The sequence below is a fragment of the Mycetomoellerius zeteki genome, unplaced genomic scaffold (genome assembly GCF_001594055.1).
Source record: "Mycetomoellerius zeteki isolate Tzet28-1 unplaced genomic scaffold, Tzet1.0 scaffold122, whole genome shotgun sequence".
Lineage (NCBI taxonomy): Eukaryota > Metazoa > Arthropoda > Insecta > Hymenoptera > Formicidae > Mycetomoellerius > Mycetomoellerius zeteki.
This window is the reverse complement of record NW_017256147.1, coordinates 1,228,418-1,253,076: the sequence shown is the minus strand read 5'-3', so window position 1 is coordinate 1,253,076 and position 24,659 is coordinate 1,228,418. Positions and strand designations below refer to the sequence as shown.

Below are 24,659 nucleotides of genomic sequence, written 5' to 3'. Positions count from 1 at the left end.
AATATTAGGTATAGGGATTAAAATTTGAGAAGTGCAAGCATTTTGTTGATATTTTGAAATTATTTATTGTATGTATTTTGAATTTGTAACTTTAAGCATTAACTGATGAAACTATTAAATGAATGAAGAGTTCACAGATGTGGAAGACTTCTGGATGTGTAACAGATAACAAGTTTCATATTAAATAGTAAATACAACGATAAATATGTTAATGTTCAAAAATATTACTCGGTACTGATCAAAGCAATGATTAAGAGAACGAACAGCGGAAAATTGGTATTTGCCCTGCGGTCTTCAAGCGACGATTCGCTCTGTTTCCAATTATTGCTCCGGACGAATGGTTGACCATTTCTTTCCAGCAGGACAATTTACGGCTTCTAACGTAGAGTGTAAAATAAAAAAAATTTATGAAGAATCGTAAGAAAGATCGCAATAGCGATAATAATTAGATCTTTGCCGTTCATATAGTGGTTTACGAGCGCATCGAATCGTTGCAATATCTATTTTCTTCGCGGTGTCAATCTCATAGGCATTAAATCAAACGCTCGTTATTGATATTGCGTCGCTCAACGGAATAAGTTGGTAAAAAACGGCGATAAAGAGCATTTTTCGTGCGATACAATTTGCTACGAAGTGCTTCGTTCTGTAACGAGCGTTACTGCTGATAAGCGCGGGCGATAAACTCTCGATGATCTCGATATGAATTCTAATGCGAGACTCACGCTGTTGAGATAAAATCTCCGCGATACCGTAATATTCTATCCGTCGCCCGGCACTTTCGTTTCATGGTACGTTTTCTCGACTTTCTATCAATAAATAAGCATTACCGAGATAATTACCGGTAATACAAGCTCAACAAGATGGATTCGCGATCGCGAAATAAATTCATTATCCAACATTGCCAGCCTACGCTTTGAGTAAATTATAATATTTTAGATTGAATTATATCAAACAACTTTTCTCACATTTACTCGAAATTAATTATATAAATAATATTAAAGATAAAATTATTTCTCCCTTTTTTTCTAAAATTTATCAATTATTTAAAAAGATGCAACATATAATTAGGTTTCTATACTGAATTGTCACCTATTCTAATAGTGTTGGAAAAATTTTTCCAAAATTTAAACTTTTTAATATTAAATCTATTCCATTCTATTTTATTAAAAATATTTATTTTTATAACTTATTATTCTATTTTCTAATGTTCTATATTTATTATATAATTTACGCAATATTGTGTAAATATAATACGCAGATAAAAGTATGTAAACGTTATTTTACAATCAATGCCATATAATTCTGACGCAGACTGTAGTTGATCGCGTTCTCCGGCCGATACGATCTATCTTCGAAGAGATGCTTCAGCGAGTATTCGTCGATCTGACAATGAAATCACTATTGTGAACAATCGATCGCTGGGGGCTAGCCGATGATGCTTTCGATATAAAACAAATAGATTGCGAGAATTTCGCGTTCACAGAACCGCAGAAAATCCATCTTATATTGTACAAATGATCCGTAAAATTCCACCATAAAACTCGCACTTCCTTCCCTTTCCACCGACCAAGTCGAAGGCCCTGCTTGCATACGAAATTATTTAGAAACTCTTCCACGATGAAAGTGAGAGTCTTTCCACTTTCAATTGTTAGAAAACCATCGCAATGCCCATCTCTCGCGGTACGCCACATGCATTTTTCAGTGGCATTCGAGAAATCCGAGCTTAATCGTCAATCAGCTCGAAGTTATCGCGTATATTTAATTCCGGAACTAAATCATTGTTTTACCATTTTTTTCCTTAATAATCCAAGTAATATACGAGTATAATACAAATAACATATTATATGTAATTTATCATTAATTATTTAATCATTGCACAAGAAGAAAACAATTTGCAATCTGGTTGTAGGTATCTGGTTAGCACGGAAAATTTTGCGGTTCAATGAAGATACGCGTTTCCGCAATTCTGCAGATTACATCAGGCACTTCTTCGTTAATGGGCACTAGAAAATTCGCGTTATCGTTTCGAAAGTTCGTCCGTTCGAATGAGAGAAACTTTCACTGTTAAACGAGCGATAATAATGGCATTGTCAGTGCTGAACACCCACAAAGCGAGAGAATTTCGTTTTTTATTCAAGGAAAATACTCTTGGCTATTTCTTCCTCAAGTAAAAGTATTTCCATCTTTTCGCGAGGAAACCACTCATCAGCGGCAAATTAGCGAGTCCCCTGATTATATATCGGAAAGCCGATAAAAGTGAATTCAGAATCATGCGAGCGAGGTAAACAGTTAATCCCGCGCGGCGGAGTGGATTATTAACGACTTCCGTGTCGCCACGTTCGCACAAAATTCGCCAGGTAAAGCATACGCCGGAGAAAGATGAATTATTCAATTGCGATAATTGACGATTGGATAGCTTTAATGCTCGCGGATGCAGATGCGCCAGTAGAATCGCTGTGCGAGGTGAAGATGAAACAATGGCCGGCATAATGCAGCCCATTTTAAGCAGCTGTTTAGTTACGGCCCAGCACCGAAGAGATACTGACGATAATTCTTATGCCGACTCCACCGTCCGCACGACCGCTCATAATTGAACAAACGGCGCATTACAATTACTTCGGTCTCTCTGCGTGAAAGAGCAGCTTTCACGTTACGCCTCAGCGGTGAAAAAGAATCGATTCGTTCAATTTCGTCAATAAACTGCATTATTAATTCATGTACTACAGATTCATTGCTACTTATCATCGCATATATGAACTAAAGAACTAAGTAGCATCGGATTTTATTACAGTAGGCGCGTTTGTTAATTTGATAAGATAATTTTTCACTGAATTGCATAAATAAAATCTTTCTGAAATTAAAAAGGAAAGAATTTTGAAAGTGTTAAACTTTGACGATATAGATACGAAATAAAGCCGTACGCATTTGGAACTTGATTCACGAGAAACTCATATATCAAATAAAACAATTTTCTATTTAAGTTTTATTCTTCTATCAAATAAAAAAAAGATCAGCGTTGAATTAGTGAAAAAGATTTAACGAGACTAATGATAGACAAAGTTAGATAAAATGTAATTAATGTCTACCAACTGTAATTATTAGTAATTAAAATTCATGATTAATAGGGGACAACATTTCCCTTGCTTTTTACTCACGATACGACGCTTGGCGGAAGACACGAGCGTGTCTCCCAATCCTTTTCCGATACGAGAGTTTCTCCTTTACCTCGTGTTGCTCCTCAGTCGTGCGCTACATGTCTACGCACTCATTACAGGCGAGAATAGCAGCTTGTACACGTGCAACAGGAAAGTCTTGTGACCGTAAGTACGCACGTACATGCCGCACGTACTTATCTCTTAACGCGATCGTTTACCAGATGGGAGACTGTCGCACGAGTTTGAATCCATGATCATCACTGTACAGAACGAAAGCATGTAATTGCAGCAGTTTGCAACTCTACGGGTATTCGTCGGCGATTGTCTAGCTAGTCACAGTCGGACTATCATCTGGGCCAGAAGACGTAGCATGCTGGAGATGATTTTACCCGTCCAGATACTTATAATCGGCATGCGTTCTACCCTTTCAACTAAACTGCAAATAAAAGTCTCGATTTAGCCACGATTCTCTTTAATCTGGCAAAATCCATAATGTAGCTGCGATCTATTTAGATTATAGCGAGATATATTTTAACAAAGTATATTACCATTTAGTCGAGGTCTCGTGTGATTCTTTGGTAAATATCTAGTTTAGGTGACACCTTACCGATCAAATTTAAAGATATTATCCACATCAAATTTAAAGATATTATCCACTGTTTTGCTTTAGTAAAACTACGTTTCAGCACGAAAAAAAAACTTTGGATCGATATATCTTATGATAATTTCTTTATAATATCTAAGACAAAATTGAAACCAAAATATTACAATCAAAATTGTCCATGAGTTTTAACAAACAAATTAATTTAATTGGCCTCCAGGCAACGATACCATCATCGTCCCCGGCACCATCATCGTCCGAGTTGGTAACAATCAACCAGACTTGGCAACAAACCCCATTTGCAATCAATTTACCGGATCTTTAGAAGAAGGGCAGCCTCTCTTTTTGCCTTGTAACCCACCGATGCCCGGAGCTTTCGTTTCGGTGCATCTGGAGGTTCCGAAGTTTGCCAATATTCCCGTGCAGTTGTCCTTGTGTGAGGCATTCGTCTATACCGATCAGGTAGATTTAATAGTTGTGCAACAACTAGGTCTTACGTCAGAATGGAAATAACTCTATTTCTCCCTCTTCTATGGATGCAATAATGATTGATTGCATAAAAAATGAATACAGGCCTTGCCGATTGAGAGGTGCCCTCAATTCCGAGACCAACCGCCAGGATCAACGGCAACTTACAACGGCAAATGCTACATATTTTACAATCGCCATCCATTGACATTAACGGAAGCTCTAGCATTCTGCCGTGCGCGAGGTGGCACTCTCGTAGATGAGAGCAATCCAGCTCTGCAGGGATTTATTTCCTGGGAACTATGGAGACGGCACGGGTACATTCATTATTCATGTAGCTAATATAGAGAAAATCTATGTGTATAATATAATTTTTAAATATATCACTTAAAAACGTCATATTAAAATTTTTTTTAATAATACTAAAATAATCATCTGTTTAAAAAATAATAAATGAAAATTTTCTTGATTATATTAATGAAGGAGCGACAAGTCCATTCGGTATTGGATGAGCGCAATTAGAGACCCGAATGATCGAACCTCATGGAGATGGGCCGGAAGTGGTGAGGAGGTGTCTGTTTCGTTCTGGGATCCATCACCAGGTCCTGAAGATTGTGTTCAGTACGACAGCAGAAAGCAATGGCTTTGGTCCGATACACTTTGCTCATCCCGGCTTAATTTTATTTGTCAGCATCGTGAGTATCATTTGCCACACATTCGCATTCTTGCTCTTTAAGCAATACTCCAGAAAAGATACTTTAAATATAACACATTTAAAATAATGTATTTAGAAGCTTCTTATTTGTAAGATTCTGTGAGAGTTTAACATAATATATATCGTAAAATTATTTAATTCATATTCTGAAAAATATAAAATTCTAAAATTCTCAATTGTTACTTATTGGTCGAATAAATTTTCTTAAGATATAATTTCTCTTAAAGTTTTTTGATACATTTTATTCTTATTTAAAGTCTTCAATCTATTTGTTTCTTAAAACTCCGTATTTAATATTTTTCTATTATGGATGCTATTTTATTACTAAGTAACTATCTTTTCGTTGAACAACAGAATAAATCATTTTACTTTTTCAGCACCACAAGCTTGTGGCAGACCCGAACAACCACCAAATTCTACGATGACGGTGATCACCGAGTCGACTAAAATCTCCGGCAACGTTTATGAAGTTGGAGCAACCGTGGAGTACGAATGTGACAGCGGTAGCCTCTTGGTCGGACCATTAAATCGCATTTGCCTCGATTCCGGTTTCTACAATGAGTTTCCACCGGTGTGCAAATGTAAGAAACACGATCGGGGAGTTGTATTCAAATGAAATCATCGCGAACGTGACTCGCATCGTAACGCGCTCTCATCGTTTCAGATATCGATTGCAATTATCCCGCCAACATAAAATACGGTAGTTACATACTCATCAACGAAACCACCACTTATCTCAGCCAAGTGCAGTATATCTGTGATGATGGTTATGAGATGACCGGTAAGTATTACAGTTCATCACAACTCGTCATAATTATTCACGGTGCATTTGAGATAGAGAACGAATATCTTGTAAATCATTTATGAGAAATGATCATAAGCCAATCTCTGCGACTGCAGGACGTGCTCGACTAATTTGCGATGTCGACGAGCGTTGGAATGGTCCACCGCCGCGATGCGAGCCGATTCTTTGCGATCCACCGGCTACGGTTGCGCACAGTTCTATTGAAATAGAGCGTGAAAGTGTCCTGGTGAGGAATACCTTCAATCAAAGTCTACAAGTTAATAGCGTCGTTACTTACACATGTGAAAAGGGTTATCGGCTCGTTGGTTCCCGGCATATAACATGTTTAAGTACCGGATCATACGATCGCACTGCACCAATTTGCACAGGTACTTATTTATAGATTTATAATATAAAAGTCAGAATGTATCATATAAATTTATAAAGAAATAAATTTTGAAAAATTATAAAATTACAATTAAATTTCTATTTAATTACTGCACAAAAATAGATTTGACGTAGCGATAATTATTTATTAAGTGATTTAATGATTTTCAATCATTTGAAATAATAATTACGTTTGATAAATTATATTTCTAACATTTTCATAAAATTTCATAATAACGAAAATTAAATGTTATGTCAAGTTTATAGTCAAAATTATAATATAATAATAAATATTAATATATATATCTGCAAAAATAAATTTAAATACTTATAGGGAGTAGGATGTGTTTATGTACATATTTAATGTGCAAACTTTTCTTTATCAGAGGAACCACGAACAACTTTGAGTTCTCCTACCCGAGCGACGTTACGCCCATCCACTCCGAAAATTCGAACGTACCTCACTCCGAGAACCAGGACCACGACAAGTACAGCAAACACCAGTACGACTCCCTTGCCGTCTAAGAATGTACCAAACACTGCGGAACTCCCAGCGACGGTGAGGGAGACTGTCTCTAGGAGGCCGAGCATCGGCCTAAATAGACCCGTGACTCCGTCGGTGAATGATGCCGGCAGCGATCACCCACAGGACAACGAGATATCCGGAAGCGGCGTGGATCACGCACAAGCGGGAATCCGCGCGGGCATATCGGAACCGTCTGGTCCCTTCCGAGTGGACAACGCTGAGCAACCCAGCGGTACCCATCAAGCCAAATTGAACTTGGGAGCTGTGATCGCTCTGGGAGTGTTCGGCGGTTTTGTGTTCCTCGCCGCGGTGATCACAACAGTCGTTATACTCATACGCAGGTATATAAAAAAAAAATAACGCGTCATCAGCCATTTTAAGCGATGATTCGATTTCGATCATCGTCAAGTCTTCATCCCGTGAATCTTCTCTATTTCTGATAATATATCATAACGCACTCTGATATACATAGATGATATTCGAACGGATTGTACATTGTAACGCTTACTTTGTATTAATTTGATCTAATTTCTGTCTTCTACCGCTTTGTCCTTTTCCTAACTTGTAATACATATACATATATATATATGCTGCATTGTAATTTTTTTCATACAAAATGATTTTGCTTACTGAAAATGTACATGTTTCTTAGAGTCTTGACGTAACAAAAGAACCTCTAACATCTTAGAATTAAGGATATACAATAGTACTACCACCCTTTCATTGATCAAGCTTTTTTGTAATTTAGCCTGTAATTTACCTTAAATGTAGAGCCTCATATTACGCTTTGCAAAAAAGATATTTTTTCATTTTCTGATTGATCTATAATAATTTTCTTTAATTTGTTGTTGTTTGTTAACCAATGGTTCTCAACGTGAGTCATGCGGCCACCTAAAGGTCTATGGTATTCTCTTCGCATGTAAAAAAAATGGAACATCATAATAAATGAGTCAAAATGTCTTTTGTGGAATTGAAATGAAGATAACTGTAAATGCAAATAAAAGTGACGTGGCCGAAGTAAAGTTGAGAAACAATGGTGTAGACGCGTCGCAAGATCTAAGATCAGAGAAACGCGTGAGTCTCGTTGATAGTCTAATCCGCCACGATAATAATTAACACAGTCCATTTGTGTATTGCGGTGGTTAGCGGCAGTGGCAGCGTCAGAGGAAGGCGCCGCAGGGGGCTCGGTGGGGTTGGTGCGCTGAGGGGTGGCGGTAGTGGTGGCCTTGGGAGGGGCGATACCGGAATGCCCTCGCGTTGGTATACGCTACTCGCGCTACCCTTCCCCGACCAGCACCTGGGGCGCCGCGACCTCACGGCACGCCGCGGTAGCGATCATCCTTACTCTTTCACTCTGTCAGCGGCGCATCGCGCCGGCTACTTCTCGAATCCCTCTCTGTAAACCGCCATCGCTGCCCCTCTTTCTCACCCTCGTCGTAAACGTAAAAAGAACAAGAGAAAAGAAAGAGAGAATCGTTCCATTCTAATAAAGCCTACAACCACCACTACCACCCCAACCCTCCACGCAACTACCGCCCACCACATCAATCATCACCACGTACCACCACCAACTACTACGCGCCACCCTCGCGAGTGATACTAGTCAAGGTAAACGAGAGCAAGGTTTTACTGAGCACTTTCTTTAGCGTTAGCTCGTTTTGACATCATGGCACGCCATGCAAAGTAGAAGATGGTTACAGTGCGTTGCACGCACCCGAACACATCAACACCCTGTTATAGCAAATAAATCTCCGCCGTATATTCAAGGATTCTAGAAAGTGGTCATATATCCTGAGCATAAAGGTATAATCTTATAAAGAAAAGACTAACAGACGTCTAAATGTTATTAACAGGGTTTATATTTACTGGGATCATTTTACTCTCTTCGTTTTACTTCATTATCTTAAGATAAGACGAAGCCGACTACAGTAGGAACGATTACGGTCTAGAAATCCTGAGTATGACTACATAGAAATCGCGACGGAAGATAATTATATATAATGCTTCTTATGTGTTCTTTCCATGCCTGCAATACTTTATGTTGTAATCTCTTTAAGATTTTATTAGTTATGCTATAATTGGACAGGTACATGATATATGTATACAACATATATGTAATATTAAGTAGTATATATAAATCTTTTAGTATTTTAGAACTATTGCTCAGACTTTGTTTTCTCTCTTCTAGATCTGTTTTCATTTCGATTGTCAGTGGCTTAAAAATCACTTCGGGTCGTAGTAACAGGATGGGCTCTCTTGCATTTAATTTTAAGATACATACAACGGTCAAATTCGTTACTTACTTTTATTCACTAAAAGCGTACAAGATACACGTGAACAATCCAACTCTTCTAAACCCATTGCACGTAACGCTTTGCCTCTTTATTTCATTTTTTATGCAAATAGTTTTAGTGCTACAAAATTAAAATTATTTAATATCATGGAATGAAAGAGTTACTATTCCGTTACATTTTTGTAATAAAAATTTGATAACGACGTTGCAATGTTTATGACTATAATGATAACTAACTAAATTAGATTGCGCCATGGCGTGATAAAGAAGAGGTGTGCTGTTGCGCAAGAAGATGATTAACCAATGAGGATGGTGGAACAAGTGATATGTATGTCAGTCTCTTTGTTTTCTTTACTCCAATATCATTTCCAATCATTCCATAATCATTTTCCAATATGGAAGACGACTTGTTCCAACGCTATATATGCGCAGAACGGGTCAAAATTTGATGTACAGCCGGTCATAAAAAGGTTGCACCCTTTTTTTCGATGGGTTTCGAAAGTGCAGCTTCCTCACCGAACGATTGGTTCTTATTCATGGATCCACAAATAAGAATCAATTAACTCGGTTAGTAAACTGCATTTCGAAACTCATCGAAAAAAAGTGTTGCAACCTTTCTGTGACCGGCTGTACCTCACGAGCACACCTCTTCTTTATAGGCCTGTTCTTTTTGGCTGAACTTTTGTATCAGTTCGTCTTTCTTCTTTTTCTTTGCTCCTGAAGAGAAAAGGAAGAAAGATGAACTGGTGCAAAAGTTCAGCCAAAAAGAACAGGCCTTATTATACCATGGATTGCGCTATGGTCACTTTGAAAGATAACTTGTCATTATGCGTTTACTTACTGAAAAAAAAATTTGTAACGAGAATAATGAATAATGTAATCCATATAACTCGTTATACCTATAAGTAACGATTAAAAAGTACCGATTTACAAATGCTGAGTTAACTTTTTCAGTAACGAGTGACTTTTTCAATTCGTTACAAATAATCATTGAGTGATTTTCCAAACCTGATGTTATCATCATAAAAATATTAGTCAGTTAAAAAAATTTGTCAATCAAATATTATGATTAACAGAGTAACAATAAGGAAAGTAACGGTGTTACAAGTAACATTTTAGTTCCATTCCTTACTCATAATTATGTGATAGTAATTCAATACATATGAAAGGAAAAAGTTATTAACATGTTCATTCTTTATGTAGAAATCGCGGAAGAAGCAGTAAACACTATCGTCACCGTGCATCGCCCGATTGTAATACTGTTGCCAGTTTCGATAGCAGTTCCTCGGAGAGTCGAGGAGGCCTGAATCGATATTATCGCCAAGCCTGGGAGAATCTGCACGAAACCACTGGCCACAAGGCGAGCCATCCACCGCTTCGTCGCAAGGAGACCCTGGATGAACCAGGATACCGGGAGAACTTCCGTGGTAATAACACTGAACGCGACGGCTCAGAATTAGTTGTTAGCGACGTCGCCGCATATCCATCAAGCAAACACGCCAGCGTCTCCGATAAGAAGCGTCACCATCATCACCATCATCATCATCACGGAAACGCAACACCCGAATGGAGACAGTCGCAATCCCATCATAGATATTAAACAGAGAGCAAAACAGGGAAAAATCTTCATATTTGCTATCATCTGCAATCACCTGGACGTGATGATTTGACGTAGTGAACGTTCGTAACTATCACGGGTTAAAAGATACTCCTTAAATGAAGGAGCACAGTGAATCTTCCGCTAGCACAAGTAGTATCTAGATATCGTCTTACAAAAAACAGACGGATAATAATCCGAATAGATCCTACATGTATTGTTCTGTTACGTTATAAATTATTTACCGTCATTATGTTATGAAATGTAAATATTATACACACTATAGTTTAAAAATGAGAAGGATAGAGAGATAGTCGCTCGTCGTAAAGAAGGTAGTAGAAGCTGGTCAGAGGATATGCCAAAAAGCAAAGAAATAATATACAATAACGATCAAATAGAGACGCAGTACCATAACGCTTAACAATAAGTTAATCTAAGATCAAGGATTTACGTAACCATCTTTATGAAAATATTTGTCTAAGGGAGCATCACACTTGACGCTCACAACGCTCACGGAATCTTTACTCACTTCATCTTTAAAGATGTTGTTTATCAAACATTAAACTAGGACAAATAATGCTCGCGAGCGTCGTAAGTGCCAAATGGAACGCATCCTAAGGAGACGCCGGATATCAGCAGAACGTACATCTGTTATGGGTACCTTGGCCTCGCTTTAAATGGATTACTATGTTTCCAAAAACCGGATATATTGCATATAGATATCATTAAGGGAAGGCCGATGTTATCCACTTAGGAATAGGACAAATATCGTGTTGTGTATGTGTACGAGTTGCATATTTACTTATACGTAAGTAAATGAGGATTCAAAGACATACTACGATTATGAAAATGAGTGCCTCGTTCATCGCTGTTATATCTTCAATATATTTTACTACCAAGTTTGTATTATAAGTATGTAACATTAATTATAATTATTACTTATTAAACATTTTTATCCAGCTCATTAAAATTTACGTGTATTTAAGAAATAATGTAATTGCTACAATAATAAGTTTTTATTAATTGACTGAAAGAATTACATATGTGAAGTGACATTGTAGATGCGTGATTCTATTTATCGTAATAAATTACAATAGTGCCATTTGGGGCAAATTTGTTCAATTTGTTGAAGAAGCAATTTTGTCACTTAAACATGGTACATTATATATCGTAAATTACATGTACATATAAGGATCACTAGACTTAAAATTTCACATTTATATGAAATTACAAAAACATATTTATATAAATGTATATATATATATATGTTCTTTTATCCAAGTAATAAAAAAATACTATATAGAATGTAGTCTTTCTAAAATATTTGGAACATTAATAATTGATTGGAACAATTTGAAAAATTGGCATTCTTTAATGGCTAAGATAGTTATGGTGTTTATTTCTATAACATCACATAGAGCTCAATTTTGTAGCCATTGCTTGATTAGACCTCTTATTTGTTTTCTTGCCTCCTTTAGTTGAGGCATATCACGTTCTGATGGAGGATACATATTTGCACAATGTGCAGTGCCTTTAAATAAATGATGTAACGTATTTATAGGAGAATTAATATAAATAATTGTGAGATATCTACAACATATTCAATTTACCGTTGATATAGATGGCAGGCGCTTGTGGATTAGAAGATTGTACGATACCCAACACATGCCAAGGATCGATAGAACCATGTACAAATACTACATTTGTCACTTGTAGATTTAATGCACCATACAAAACATTCGTTCGTATGGCCGCAGATTCCAATAAGTTCATATCATATCTGCAAAAGAGTTTTGTACATCAATACTCTAATATAGTTGGAATATAATTTAAAGGAAAACAAACTTAGGCCCGAAAATATCGACGCATTGCTGTGCAAAAAATTCCACTGGAAAATTATTCCCAAACACATCAATCTGTCCGGTGGAGGTTTGGAAGAATCCGAACTCTGTACAGGTCTGGTACATCCATTGACGTCCTGCAAGTATCATTCATAATTTGCTATTAGCAGGCCATCATAATAAAATAATTAAGATAATAAGTATACATATATGCGATATTAATTTAAATACGTTACCTCCTTCCGCTTGTTCACTAGCCCAGGTGATGTTTCGAAGTTCATGAATCATCGTTTCATATCTATAATCTAAACACTTCTCTTTGGTAGCATTCAATATTATATTGTTTACATAAGCAAGCCTATCAATAGACTTTCCTATTTTCTCATCTACTAAAATATCACATACAGTCTCAATAGTAATATTAACGATTTGGGAGCTTTGGCGATTGTCTTTATTATATTGTACAACGCCAGCAAAGTTACCAGCCAATGCTTCATATAAGTTGGAAATATCTACTAACTTTGTATGTCCAGGATCAATTGGGTCGCATAATCTGTGAAACATAATTTATAAGAAAACGAGCATACCCCAATCAGTAATTCTGTATCTTGGCAAACATACTCACTTAAATTTTTTCTGTATTTGCTGTTGACCAGCAGTATGGTGTAACATTATATTGAATTGCGAGTTAGCCTCTTGTATTACACTGACACATTTATCAGAATACTCTTTCAAAGCATTTGTAACAACTTTATAATATTCTGTAATACAAAATTATTTATATACATGGCATACTTATTAAAATTTACTATTTACAATTACGCTACCAGAAAAGTCAATCAGTGCTAACAGTGGTCCACTAGCAGACACAGCTCCATGTACCAAGTGAGGATATTTGGCGCGCATCCAAGCAGCGAGAGATCCACCGTATGATCCTCCAAATACAATCCATTTTGTATCACTTGGGAATTTATATGCGACATTAACACTCGTGATGAAGTACGCTAAATCCGCTAATGCCTGTTCTGAACTCAAATACATTAAGTTCTTTACGCTAAGATCCCTGCAAATATTCATGACATGTAATATAAAATTGCGAACTAACTTTCCTTTTTGCATTTATATATATTTTCCTGTAACATACACAGTGGGATGGCTTTTCCCATAATAACGATGCTCTAGATAAAAACACATTGCTCCAAATTCTTTGGCATACTGAATCCATTCACCCTCTACCATCCATGTCGCATTTGCTATACCTTCAGCTCCAATCATTAAAAATATTGGGCCATTGGGTTTATAAAAATCAGTATTAACGAAGTATCTCTGTAAAGATGTAACAAATTATAAGCAATAATGTAAAGTATAAAATGAAATAGAATATCAAATTTAAGCTTAAAGTTAGTACAATCTCTTTAAAGAAATAATAAATAAAACATATGATGTATTATCAAAATTCTATATTTTGTATTACCTGGTTCCAAACATTAACATCAGTTGGATTGAAGTGATCCAGATACTGAGTAAACCATCGCTCTTCAGGAAGCGGTGTTTCAAAAGACAAAATTGGATTTCCTAAATTGCCTCCTTTACTGCGACCTCTTAAGAAAGTACGCCATGCCGTAGTAATACTTAAGATACTCAATGCAATTGATAGTAACGGTATAAGAAACCGCATTTTAAAATATATTTAAATTATTCTTATTTTTTATTAAAAACAATTCTGTAAAAGAAGATATGGGTATATTTTAAAAAGACTTGTACCAAAATTAATTATAATAAAGAAATTAATTATTAATACATTATGTGACTGCAAATGGATGGAATACTTTTGCTTCATATTTTTTTTATTTGGTAATGCCAAAAAAACTACATTGTTGCAGTCATTATTCATGCAAAATGTATTTATAACTGATATTCATACTCCGTTCTTATTTTAACATCGTTCTAACTATTTAAGATGTTAATATGGCTTAAGATTTAATCGTTTTATGATTTAAGACGTTAAAATACGACTTTATATGATTATTTTATGACACCGTTAGATTGTACTTAAGACGGTATCGAATATACGAAATTATAAAAATACCAGCCTATATATTTGTTATAGAAATAAATATTTTACCCTCCTGTTCAGGTTAAACATGGACTTTACACGTGGCCGTTACGATACGGGCGTAAGTTCTTATTTCTGAAATTCTCTGGTAGAAATTTTATTAGACATACTACAAAATAAGACTGATAATGATGATAAGTAAAAAAAAAGAGGAAGATTATATTTATAGTAATTGGATGTATTTATAAACTTGAGAGAAAACATCCATTGTGTTTCCACAGCTACACCTCCTATATCTTTATCTCTTGTCTTTTTTTGTCTATGGCATTTAATTATACATACCATATATCTGTCTCCTTCTGAAGGCCCGGCATGTGTAACGTGGTGCAGCTGTATAGAGCGAAGTCTATTTAATGCAACCTTCCTTGTCATCAGTCGGGATAAACAATGTAAAAATTTATTGATATTCCCTTTTAAAATTATCTTATTAGGAGAAATTTATCAAATCTGTAGCTTTTTAATCGTAGTACAACTTTCTCATAAAATTTGACTTACTGATCAAAATTGTTGACAAATTTTTATTAATTACACTTCATTATTGGTAACAAATTTTAATCTCCTGCTTCATTTACTCTAATTTACTATCTTTACTTTATTAAAAAATTTATATTTTTAGAAAATACTTTTTTTTCATCCTGCAATAAAATGAATGTTTATATATATCTCTTTTATCTAATCGAACGTTCGATTTTGTTGAATTCTTTCCTGTTACGAAAAACGTCGCTCCGGGAATAGTGTCATCGAGAATAATGAAAATATTAAAAGACTCCACGAGCGTATCGATGCGAGAGTCTCGTGAGTTGTCCCGTGAGCAACCATATGACCACGTGTGACGAATCGACCTGTGGCAGGCATTGCCGTAGAACGTTCCGCTAGTGTACATACATGAGAATATCGCGTGCTTTTTCCGAGAATTTCAGCTAGAATCAGTGGTTCAATTAATGGAATGTGTGACAACGCGGTGCGAAAGGATTGGATTCTCTTGGCAGAGACTCGAATTCAGCTGGTTGCAGCGAACTCCAAATAGTTTTTATCTCGCGACCGGTTAAATATTTATCGTTGCTCCAAACAACAAACAAAGCGTTTGATTAGCCGCTGCCGACAAAGTTCCTTAGTACGGTATAAATGCCGCTTGTAACCTCGCTTGGAACTCAGAAATCTTCTGATGAGCTCGAGTGAGTACGAAAAACAATTCAGTGACTCGCTAATTTCTCATGTACTCTTCCATTTATAATGTTCTTCATTTAATATCATTAATTGTTTGTTTTATTTCTAACTGCTTTAATTTTTTTTACAGATTAGTGCAATTAGTATTAGCTGTGCGTAGTAATTAGACAACATGAAGTTCGCGGAGCATCTATCAGCCCACATTACGCCCGAATGGCGTAAACAATATATTAGTTATGAGGTATAACATTGAGTACAAACATTTAAATTTATGCTCTACTAATGCAAGGATAGTGTGGGATTTTAACAAACATTAAGTTCTAAATATAATTACATATGATGTACTTTCAAGCGCTTTGTCTCTCTGATTTTACAGGAAATGAAAGCGATGCTTTACACAGCGGTGGAGGAAGCGCCTTCGGATGAAAGTGTAGAACCAGAAGTGATATCACGTCACTTTGCGTCTTTTGACGAGGTGTTTTTTACATTCTGTGATCGTGAATTAAAGAAGATTAATACATTTTATTCAGGTGAGAGTATTTCCGACGCTAAAATGTAATCTTCCTATAAACAGTTATGTTATCTGTTTACCCAGTAATTGAGAATGGATTAAAATAGATTAAAATTTTGTGCGTATTTTGAGCCCATTGAATTCAACTGAATAAAGAAAGAACTTTTTTTAGTTTTATTCGATCTTTATTTTTTATTTTAGTCTTATCTATTTAGGTCTCATTATTCTGTTCTATTGAATCTAATTGAATAAAAAAAGAATAGTTGGATTCAATTGGATTGAAAAACTCCATCTCTTATTCAGAATTTTGAATTGGCAGTAATACATATTGCAAAAATAATATTATTCTTATATTTAAAGGTGTATAAAAATATGTTTTATGCTGCAATTCCTATAAATGAATCAAAATGCATTCGGACTGAAAAGGATTTATTTGCATGAATGTGTATTTCTAATAATCTGAATCTATTTCAACCCACTTTAATTCATTCCCATTTACTGGGCATTTATTGCAGAAAAATTGGCAGAGGCTACACGCAAATATGCTGCTTTACAAAGTGAATTGAAGACTGCAGTGGAGCTACAACAGGGAAGTGGGAAGAACAAAGGAAAAATCAGCGCGAAGCCGCTTCTGCCTACCAGAAAGCTTAGGGACCTAAAACTTGCATTTTCAGAATTTTATCTTTCGCTAATCCTTCTTCAAAATTATCAGACTCTTAATCACACCGGATTCCGCAAGATTCTCAAGAAACACGACAAGGTATCTTATTGCATATAATGATGTTATCATACTTTTTGTCATTTTTCGCCTATTAGTCACAGCTTGTGTAATTTCAGAGGCTACAATTACCCCAATATCATTAGCATCATGTCTTTCCTCTCGTAGTTGCAAAATATTGGTGCAAGAAACAACTACTATGTATGACACAATACCTATATTCCTTGTGTATATCCAAGTAAAAACCAGTTATTGTCCTTGACATTTTGTATTATTCAATTATACAGTGATTTTAAATTCTTACAATACATTGTCAAATGCTTCTAGTTATTGTCAGTTGACGCCGGTACAAAATGGAGAGTCGAGTGCGTGGAAACGTCACACTTCTACACATCCAAAGATATAGACAAATTGATTCAGGAAACAGAAGCCTTAGTGACGAACGATCTCGAAGGTGGCGATCGGCAACGAGCTATGAAACGTCTTCGGGTGCCACCGCTTGGCGAGCACCAAAGTCCATGGACTACTTTCAAAGTTGGCTTATTCTCTGGTAGCTTTATCGTCCTATCTGTTGCAGTTGTTCTTTCAGGTATTGTTGGAATGTTTATCTGTTCAAAATTACGACGAATTTGTAGCTGTGTTGTTCACAATGAGTAGAATGTTATAAGATTTTAAATATAATTAACTTGAGTAAATGTGATTTATTAAAAAAATTTTAATCTGCGCACTCTTGGTTTGTTGGCACTTTAATTTGTTGGAATACCGGGAATCCTTTTTGTTTATATTTGTGCTATTTAAAATCTCGTTACTTTCAGCCGTCTTCCACGACAGCGGGGAGAATCTAAAAATCGCATTTAGACTATACCGAGGTCCCTTCCTCATAATCGAGTTCTTGTTCCTTATCGGAATTAACGTTTATGGATGGAGATCTTCCGGCGTCAATCACGTTTTGATATTTGAGCTGGACCCACGAAATCATCTTTCGGAGCAACATCTCATGGAATTGGCCGCAGTCCTCGGAGTAGTTTGGACGCTTAGTTTACTAAGTTTCTTATATAGTGCCAGTCTAAGCATTCCGCCATACGTAAATCCATTAGTACTTGTCTGTATCATGCTGATCTTTCTATTGAATCCAGTTAAAATGTTTCGCCACGAAGCTCGTTTCTGGCTGCTAAAGATCATAGTAAGTATAATTTGTGCAATATTTCACTTGTGCAGTATTTCATATGAATAAAAAATTGAATATAGTCCTTTGTCTTATTTTAGGGACGCGTTTTAATATCACCATTTGCGTATGTCAATTTTGCTGATTTCTGGTTGGCGGACCAGTTCAACAGTTTGGCGACTGCATTCTTGGACTTTCACTTTTTAATATGCTTCTATATTACAAACGGTGATTGGTTGAAAGCGAGCGATACTACGCAGTGCATGTCCGGTTCTCTCATCATTAGACCTATTGTGAATTGCTTACCGGCATGGTTTCGCTTCGCGCAGTGCGTTCGCAGATATCGAGATTCTAAAGAGGCATTTCCACATTTAATGAATGCTGGAAAGTATTCCACAACGTTTCTCGTTGTTGCAGCCAACACTTTATACGCTTATCACGGAAGTAGGTTGAACTGAAAGTGATTTTTTTTTATAATTTAAGGTTTTAACATCTTAAAAATAACCACGAGATAATACGCTTTTTTAGCGGAATATAATAATAAATGGGAAAATCCATGGTTGTGGCTATGGGTGTGTAGCTGCCTTATTAATTCGATATATTCGTATACATGGGATCTCAAGATGGATTGGGGCCTTTTAGATAGTAATGCTGGTGAAAATCGTTTTCTACGGGAGGAAGTAGTTTACTCAACAGCCGTAAGTAAAATAACAAATAACATTGTTGCTAAAAGTGATATTACATATTACACGTGTGTTTTAGTGGTTTTATTATTTCGCAATAATAGAAGATTTTATACTACGATTTATATGGATTGCGAGTTTTATTCTCATTGAGTGCGGGTACATTTCTGGCGACTTAATGACTTCCATAGTAGCACCTCTCGAGGTTTTCAGGTAAGTACGCTTTTCGCCACTGTTCAAGTTTATTTGAAAATTTCGTTATACTTTTCTGTCTCATTGCAAAACTGTTTTTAGGCGATTTGTGTGGAACTTTTTCCGTTTAGAGAACGAACATTTGAATAATTGCGGTAGATTCCGCGCCGTTCGTGATATCTCGATAGCACCTATAGAAAGCTCCGATCAAACGCAAATTTTACGTATGATGGATGATGAGAACGGTGTACTTAATAGAGGCAAACGTAAAAGCGGCGGTAAAAAGCAGAGCAATGCAAAAGAAGAGAAACGAGCACTTCTTAAGGAAGAAACTATAGATGTCGATATATCAAATGCCAGTTGAACATATAGTTTAAGATTTTTGTACAATATCATCTTTAATTTCCTCCAATATGGATGGAAAGCCTCCAAAGTCTGGTAGTTAGAGAAAATAATTTGCAAGATTTTGTAAACGATACATATCGATTTTGCTGAAAGATAGATAATTATCATATGCTTTAGAACCAGTAGATGACTAGAAAACTAAAATTATTGTAGTACATATATAGTGCCTTTCGCGCTTCTCTCATATGAAATATTTTACGATAAATTATAATAATCCTACAAATAGCCTGCACCGAGAGTCTTCCAACACAAGAACGAACAATAGCTTAAATAAACAACTTCACGAATTTTATAGCTTTTAGATACAGGCACATAGAAAGATGTAACATGTAAATATGAAGCGTGTGCTTTTGCATACAAGCTTTACGAATTGTTGATAAGTAAGGTCATTTTGCCTGCCATTTTAGATGCTATTATATACTGTGATTTTATTTGCTGTATCGTTATCAATTTTTTCTAAAAACGCCATTTTTTAACAATAGATAATCGATGCCATAGGTAAATATCTTTAAAATGAAAGTAGAGAGAAAGGAAGTATTGATACAAAATAGTCTGATGTTATTACGCTCATAACAGAAGTGATACTAAACATGTATTAATACTAGGAAGGCTGTTATAAAAAATGTGCTTTTTTTATACATATTAAACATAATTACTATACTTATATCCATGTATGTAATTATGTTGGCCTAAATATGTACGTAGTTATATAAATTATTTTCTAGTAGTAAAAAAAGTAGAATATCAAATTTGCAAATTCGATGTTTAATTTACTAATGCTCTGCATTATTTGGACAGTAGTGTTTTGTATATAAAGTAGTATTGAAATTATCCGACTGTTTTATATTGTAAGATAATATTCTATACATTATATTAATTTTAAAGAAGTAGTAACAATATATTTTCTTTTGTTATAAGTATTATTTAATGTTTCAGATATTATTATTACATATACTTAAAAAAACATCTACTCAATAAGATGATAAAAATTAATATTGTTATATTTTATTTCATTATTTTAAATTATATTGTACTTATGCCTTATCTGTTACTAATTATTTACACAAGTGTATCACGAAATAAGTTAATAATAAAACTTTAAATTGACTGCACACATACATATAAAGTAGCATGTGTGGAATCTAAGATAAAATAATTTTAATACATTGAAATAACGAGAAATTAAAATATTTTAAAAGTATACTTGACACACATTATTTTAACAAAGCAGTGCTTATATTTGTAAAATATATTTTGATTGCATATATTTATTTGCTATAGTAATTATTAAAGTAGATAGTATATATTTTATTCAAGATTATATATTTTAAATTAAAATTTTTATATTGAAATGGAAAATTTTTATTTTTATGTATTTAAATTTTATATATTTATAAGTATAAATTATTTTTATATTAAGTTACATATTTATTTCATTTATTCATATAATTATAGTTATATAGATGATAGTGCCAATGCGTTTAGAAGTGAATTTTACATATTAGACTTTGTATTCCAATAAATTTGACGATTTTATATAAATCTTTTCCTGTATAAATAATTAGCACAGTTGCCCGGAATATAAACGTTAAGTATTTTTATATTCTATATATACAGTAAAATTTCTGATATTATAATGCTTAAAGTATCTACAAGTGTATATACGGTACAAGCATTACTGCTGTGTGATAATTTCTTAAGTCAAACTATGTATGTACATAATTTCGAATATTGCAATACACTGATTAATACTTCATATTATAATAAAGTGTTTATATATATTGTTATACTTTAATCACAGAAGCAATACGTTTAACAAGCAAAAAAAATAATATTCCAACAATTAACTTACATTTTTTTAATTTTCATGTTTGGATTCGTAGATTGTGCCGTAGGATAACGAACAAGCCTCAGTAGCTAGCTTCAGTAGAGCAAATAGTATTTACGACAATGTTACGTAATAAGATAACGTATAATAACGGTAGCAATTGCTTCCTTTTCTTTGTTCTTCCATTCTCCGAGAACGATGGATCGTTGAAACAGCTGCTTCGTGAATTTTCATACTAATTTATATCGTTTATTTTATATGCAATCAGCTGTTAAATATAAAAAATTGGTATCGTATTCTTAAAAACAAATACATAATTTATATCTATTTATATCTCTAATCATTTAATATCACTTTATTCATCTATAAATACACAAATTTATTATTATTTATTAAAAATTATAAATGGAATTTACAACTACACTCTATTACATATTTATAATGAATTAAATTGAATATATATTATAAATTTAGAAATCGTCATATTATATAACATTACATGTTACATAGAATTTTTTAAAACATGAACAAAAGGATACGATTAAAGCCAATCGAAGGAAACATTAGAAGATTAAAATTCATGTTAATTGTATATCTTAATCGACAATTTTAATAAAATGATTCTTATCGTTACATAACATTACGTGTCGGACACAATGACACACATAATATATATTATTAACTATAGCAATAATTTGATGATATAACAATTAATGATTGTAACGATGATCAACGTGTCATCATAATGTACGATAACAATCGAACGCAATAGCAATATAATAAGGAAGTGAACATATAATAAAATATACTGTATGTACAATTTGTCGAGCGCATTGACAACAATCGGCGCACGATTCCTTCTATCGATTAAAACAACAAACTTACATTAGCAGATACGCTGGATCCCCTTAGCTTATCTAAGGATATATGTATAACAACCGCGTTCATGCGTGTCCAAAAAGTGACAGATAACACCCAGCGCTTACAAAGCGTCAAAAAGTGCTAAAGAAGCGCGTATAAGCAAGCGCTGCTGTGCTACTTGGGATTGAAAGAATAGATCCATCCTTTTCTTTGTGTCACTCCTCCATATGTTCCTCGTACTTAAAACAAAATAAGTATATGCTCACGTGCTTTGAAGAGACATAAGAGAACGATAAAGAAAAGGATTATAGTAATAACAATATACATATGTCTGACAACAAGATATATCTGGGATTGCACTCCTTCGACGCGTATGAACGTAGTTAAATAAAAATAACAGAAAACAAAATGTTCAAAAAACTTGCTCGATATGTGAAGTCTAATTGCTCTTTCTTGTTCGCACAATTATGTGCCAGCGATTAATACTAATTGTATATTTACAAATCTCAAATAAGAGCAAAAAGAACGTAAAACCGGAATGGTCCCAGTATGGTTGGCCCGAACCGATGAAATCTTTTCTCTCCGCAGATCTTCTAAACAAATAATATGTATATATTTATATATATCTCTCTCTTCCTCTAAGTATACTTCTCACAATCAATAAAATCTAGAAAGTCTAATCTCGCAGGCTTAAAATATATATATATATATATATTAGATCGTGGTCCCCGTTAAACCATGTCTTCTTCTTGATAAGTTGAGGTGCAAGTTCTGTGATTTGTGAGTCTCTTTAAAGTTCAGCGAAATAAAAACTGGTGTTCCTTCGAGAATTACACAGATACTTCAGGTTTGCTGCCCTCTCTGAATCTTCGATTTCTTCATCATTCACTCATTTATTTTATGTTTTGTGTGTCGTAAAATTATTTATTTAACTGCAATATTAATATGTATATAGCAACCGCGGATGAATCAGATTGGAGGATGAATCAGATTTCGAATCGAGCAATTTCTCTTCGATAAAAATTTGCTTATACTTTCGTTGGTTTCAGTGATTCGAATCCCACTAATCCTTTTATCTGCTGTTGCTGCACCACGAGCTACTCGAGTTACTTAAATCTATAAAATTCGCGATACAATAAAGAAGATAATAAGATACAGCAGTTAAAACGATACAAGAAACATTCATTCTTGATGTGACTACGAAACCATCCTTTGTATAATAACGCATATATAACATACATGGATGTATCGTCGATACGTATGATAGAACGTATTATTTCTTGAGTCAAACGTCATTTATCCAAAAAGCTTGCACGTTTTTAAAGAAGCTTTTTTACTGAAAACCTACAATCTGTTCTGAAATTAAATTAAAAGAAAAAAGCACAAGAACGTTCACCTCGTCAATTCTAAAATGTGATGAGTAAGACGTCGTTTCTTACAAGCACAGTGGAAAAATGCATAATATGTGAGGGAAAAAAGACAGGAGATTCTCAATGTGTAACCGGTCGTTGTTTCATCTCGCGCGATCGCGCGAATATCGATCTTCTCGTCGCTGTTTGCGTTCATTCCACTTTCCGGAACATTACAGCGAGCGCGGCAGGAATTCACGACGGAGAAAAGGAGAGACATAACGTAGCGCGGAATTAAAAGCGGAATTAAAAGCGCGACCCCGCCGAGGAGCGTGATACTTTTCGCGGCGCCAAGACGACGAGGCGAAAAAAGGTGACGGAGAGAAAAAGCGAGAAAAGGTGGAGAAACGACAAGGCGCATAAAATCCAGTTGGCAAAAACGAGCAAAACGAGCAGCTGTTACGCGGTGCGTTCCGTTCTCAACGCCGTCATTATACAGGACTCTCCTTGCAAGACGGCGGCGCCAATTGCGCAGAAAATTGCGATACCGCACCGGCGGGACGAGTTCTCGCCGCATCGGTACGGAAAACGACCAGGAGAACTTGGGCGAATAATAAAATGAAAACGAGACGCGGCTCTCGTTTGAGGGAACTGGCCGGCTGTGTCGATCGAACGGATTGGTACCGCAGGTATATATAAATAGGTAGTCGGTACCACTGTGGCTTGAATCTTCTGTCCGAGGGACAGGATTCCCGCGAGTTTCCCGTCCCCGGTTTCATGCCCGTCCCGTTCTGATCACCGCGGAAAAAACGTAGTCCGCTCACTCGCGATCGTTTGTGGAAATGCGACTGGAGTCGCGAACCCGGTTTATCCCGCGACTTCGAGAGCACGTGGAGCGTAAATACTCGATGGACAGAACTGCATAAGGCCGATAAGTGTCAGATAAGAACAGCGGGCGCGCAATTAATCCGCTAGGCCGTGCGGTAATTAACGAAAATGGGCCAAGCCTGAGATACTTGGTTTTACATGCGGTGCTTTTAATAATAAAATAGTCTCTGTGTCGTTTTATAAAAGCTTTGTGAGATATTTTAAATAAACACACAAGGGTAAAGGGCGTCTTTTTTTAGACGGAAACGACACGTGGCACGTTATACTTTTTTGACACTTTGTGGTTTAAATTAATTAATCTCAATAAATATTTAAGTGCAAAATTTTTGGAGATTTCAAGCAACAGACCTATTAGTCTCGCGCTTTCAATTTCAGTCAAAGAGATAATCGTTCTATCAACACGACGACT

General features: G+C 35.3%; 3 protein-coding genes across 5 annotated transcripts in view; 2 read left to right on the top strand and 1 right to left on the bottom strand.

Moving 5' to 3' along the window:
* The window catches only part of LOC108731242 (uncharacterized), a 30,753-nt gene extending 19,272 nt beyond the window's left edge, over window positions 1-11,481 (top strand). The window contains exons 4-12 of one of the 2 annotated variants that reach the window (XR_001937013.1): window positions 3,977-4,218; window positions 4,330-4,541; window positions 4,708-4,919; window positions 5,317-5,520; window positions 5,604-5,720; window positions 5,840-6,112; window positions 6,497-6,977; window positions 7,783-8,244; window positions 10,133-10,204. Coding sequence is in view for 1 of the 2 variants with exons in the window: in XM_018461465.1 (XP_018316967.1) it covers window positions 3,977-4,218; window positions 4,330-4,541; window positions 4,708-4,919; window positions 5,317-5,520; window positions 5,604-5,720; window positions 5,840-6,112; window positions 6,497-6,977; window positions 10,133-10,529 (2,138 nt within the window). In the remaining variant the exon portion in view is untranslated. Of the gene's footprint in view, window positions 1-3,976; window positions 4,219-4,329; window positions 4,542-4,707; window positions 4,920-5,316; window positions 5,521-5,603; window positions 5,721-5,839; window positions 6,113-6,496; window positions 6,978-7,782; window positions 8,245-10,132 lie in introns of both variants that reach the window. The other variant, XM_018461465.1, reaches the window with a different exon arrangement.
* A 360-nt stretch (window positions 11,482-11,841) lies between these two features.
* Window positions 11,842-14,080, bottom strand: LOC108731246 (putative serine protease K12H4.7). Its single transcript, XM_018461469.1, has 8 exons — window positions 13,842-14,080; window positions 13,512-13,693; window positions 13,195-13,430; window positions 12,993-13,128; window positions 12,604-12,920; window positions 12,372-12,504; window positions 12,137-12,306; window positions 11,842-12,057 (listed from the first exon to the last, which is right to left on the bottom strand). Exons 1-8 carry the CDS (start codon window positions 14,043-14,045, stop codon window positions 11,948-11,950), a joined length of 1,488 nt encoding a protein of 495 aa, XP_018316971.1. The 5' UTR covers window positions 14,046-14,080; the 3' UTR covers window positions 11,842-11,947.
* Window positions 14,081-15,354: 1,274 nt separating this feature from the next.
* Window positions 15,355-19,930, top strand: LOC108731243 (xenotropic and polytropic retrovirus receptor 1 homolog). 2 transcript variants are annotated; one of them, XM_018461466.1, is made up of 10 exons: window positions 15,355-15,658; window positions 15,781-15,891; window positions 16,027-16,180; window positions 16,677-16,921; window positions 17,207-17,468; window positions 17,695-18,062; window positions 18,146-18,488; window positions 18,573-18,742; window positions 18,807-18,940; window positions 19,022-19,930. In XM_018461466.1, the coding sequence occupies exons 2-10, from the start codon at window positions 15,823-15,825 to the stop codon at window positions 19,281-19,283; spliced, it is 2,007 nt and encodes a 668-aa protein (XP_018316968.1). In that variant the 5' UTR covers window positions 15,355-15,658; window positions 15,781-15,822; the 3' UTR covers window positions 19,284-19,930. The 2 variants fall into 2 exon arrangements, with proteins under 2 accessions (XP_018316968.1, XP_018316969.1); XM_018461467.1 differs by having other exon boundaries at window positions 15,647-15,699.
* Window positions 19,931-24,659: the final 4,729 nt, after the last annotated feature.

Bases quoted from the DNA above. Each gene is read 5' to 3' on its own strand.
- LOC108731246 (XM_018461469.1), bottom strand. From the start codon at position 14,045: ATGCGGTTTCTTATACCGTTACTATCAATTGCATTGAGTATCTTAAGT. The intron at 13,129-13,194 runs GTAGCGTAATTG...TTTGTATTACAG, and splicing joins AGCACTGATTGACTTTTCTG to AATATTATAAAGTTGTTACA. The intron at 12,505-12,603 runs GTAACGTATTTA...TGATACTTGCAG, and splicing joins TAGTGAACAAGCGGAAGGAG to GACGTCAATGGATGTACCAG.
- LOC108731243 (XM_018461466.1), top strand. From the start codon at position 15,823: ATGAAGTTCGCGGAGCATCTATCAGCCCACATTACGCCCGAATGGCGT. The intron at 17,469-17,694 runs GTATTGTTGGAA...CGTTACTTTCAG, and splicing joins TGTTGCAGTTGTTCTTTCAG to CCGTCTTCCACGACAGCGGG. The intron at 18,489-18,572 runs GTAGGTTGAACT...ACGCTTTTTTAG, and splicing joins TTTATACGCTTATCACGGAA to CGGAATATAATAATAAATGG.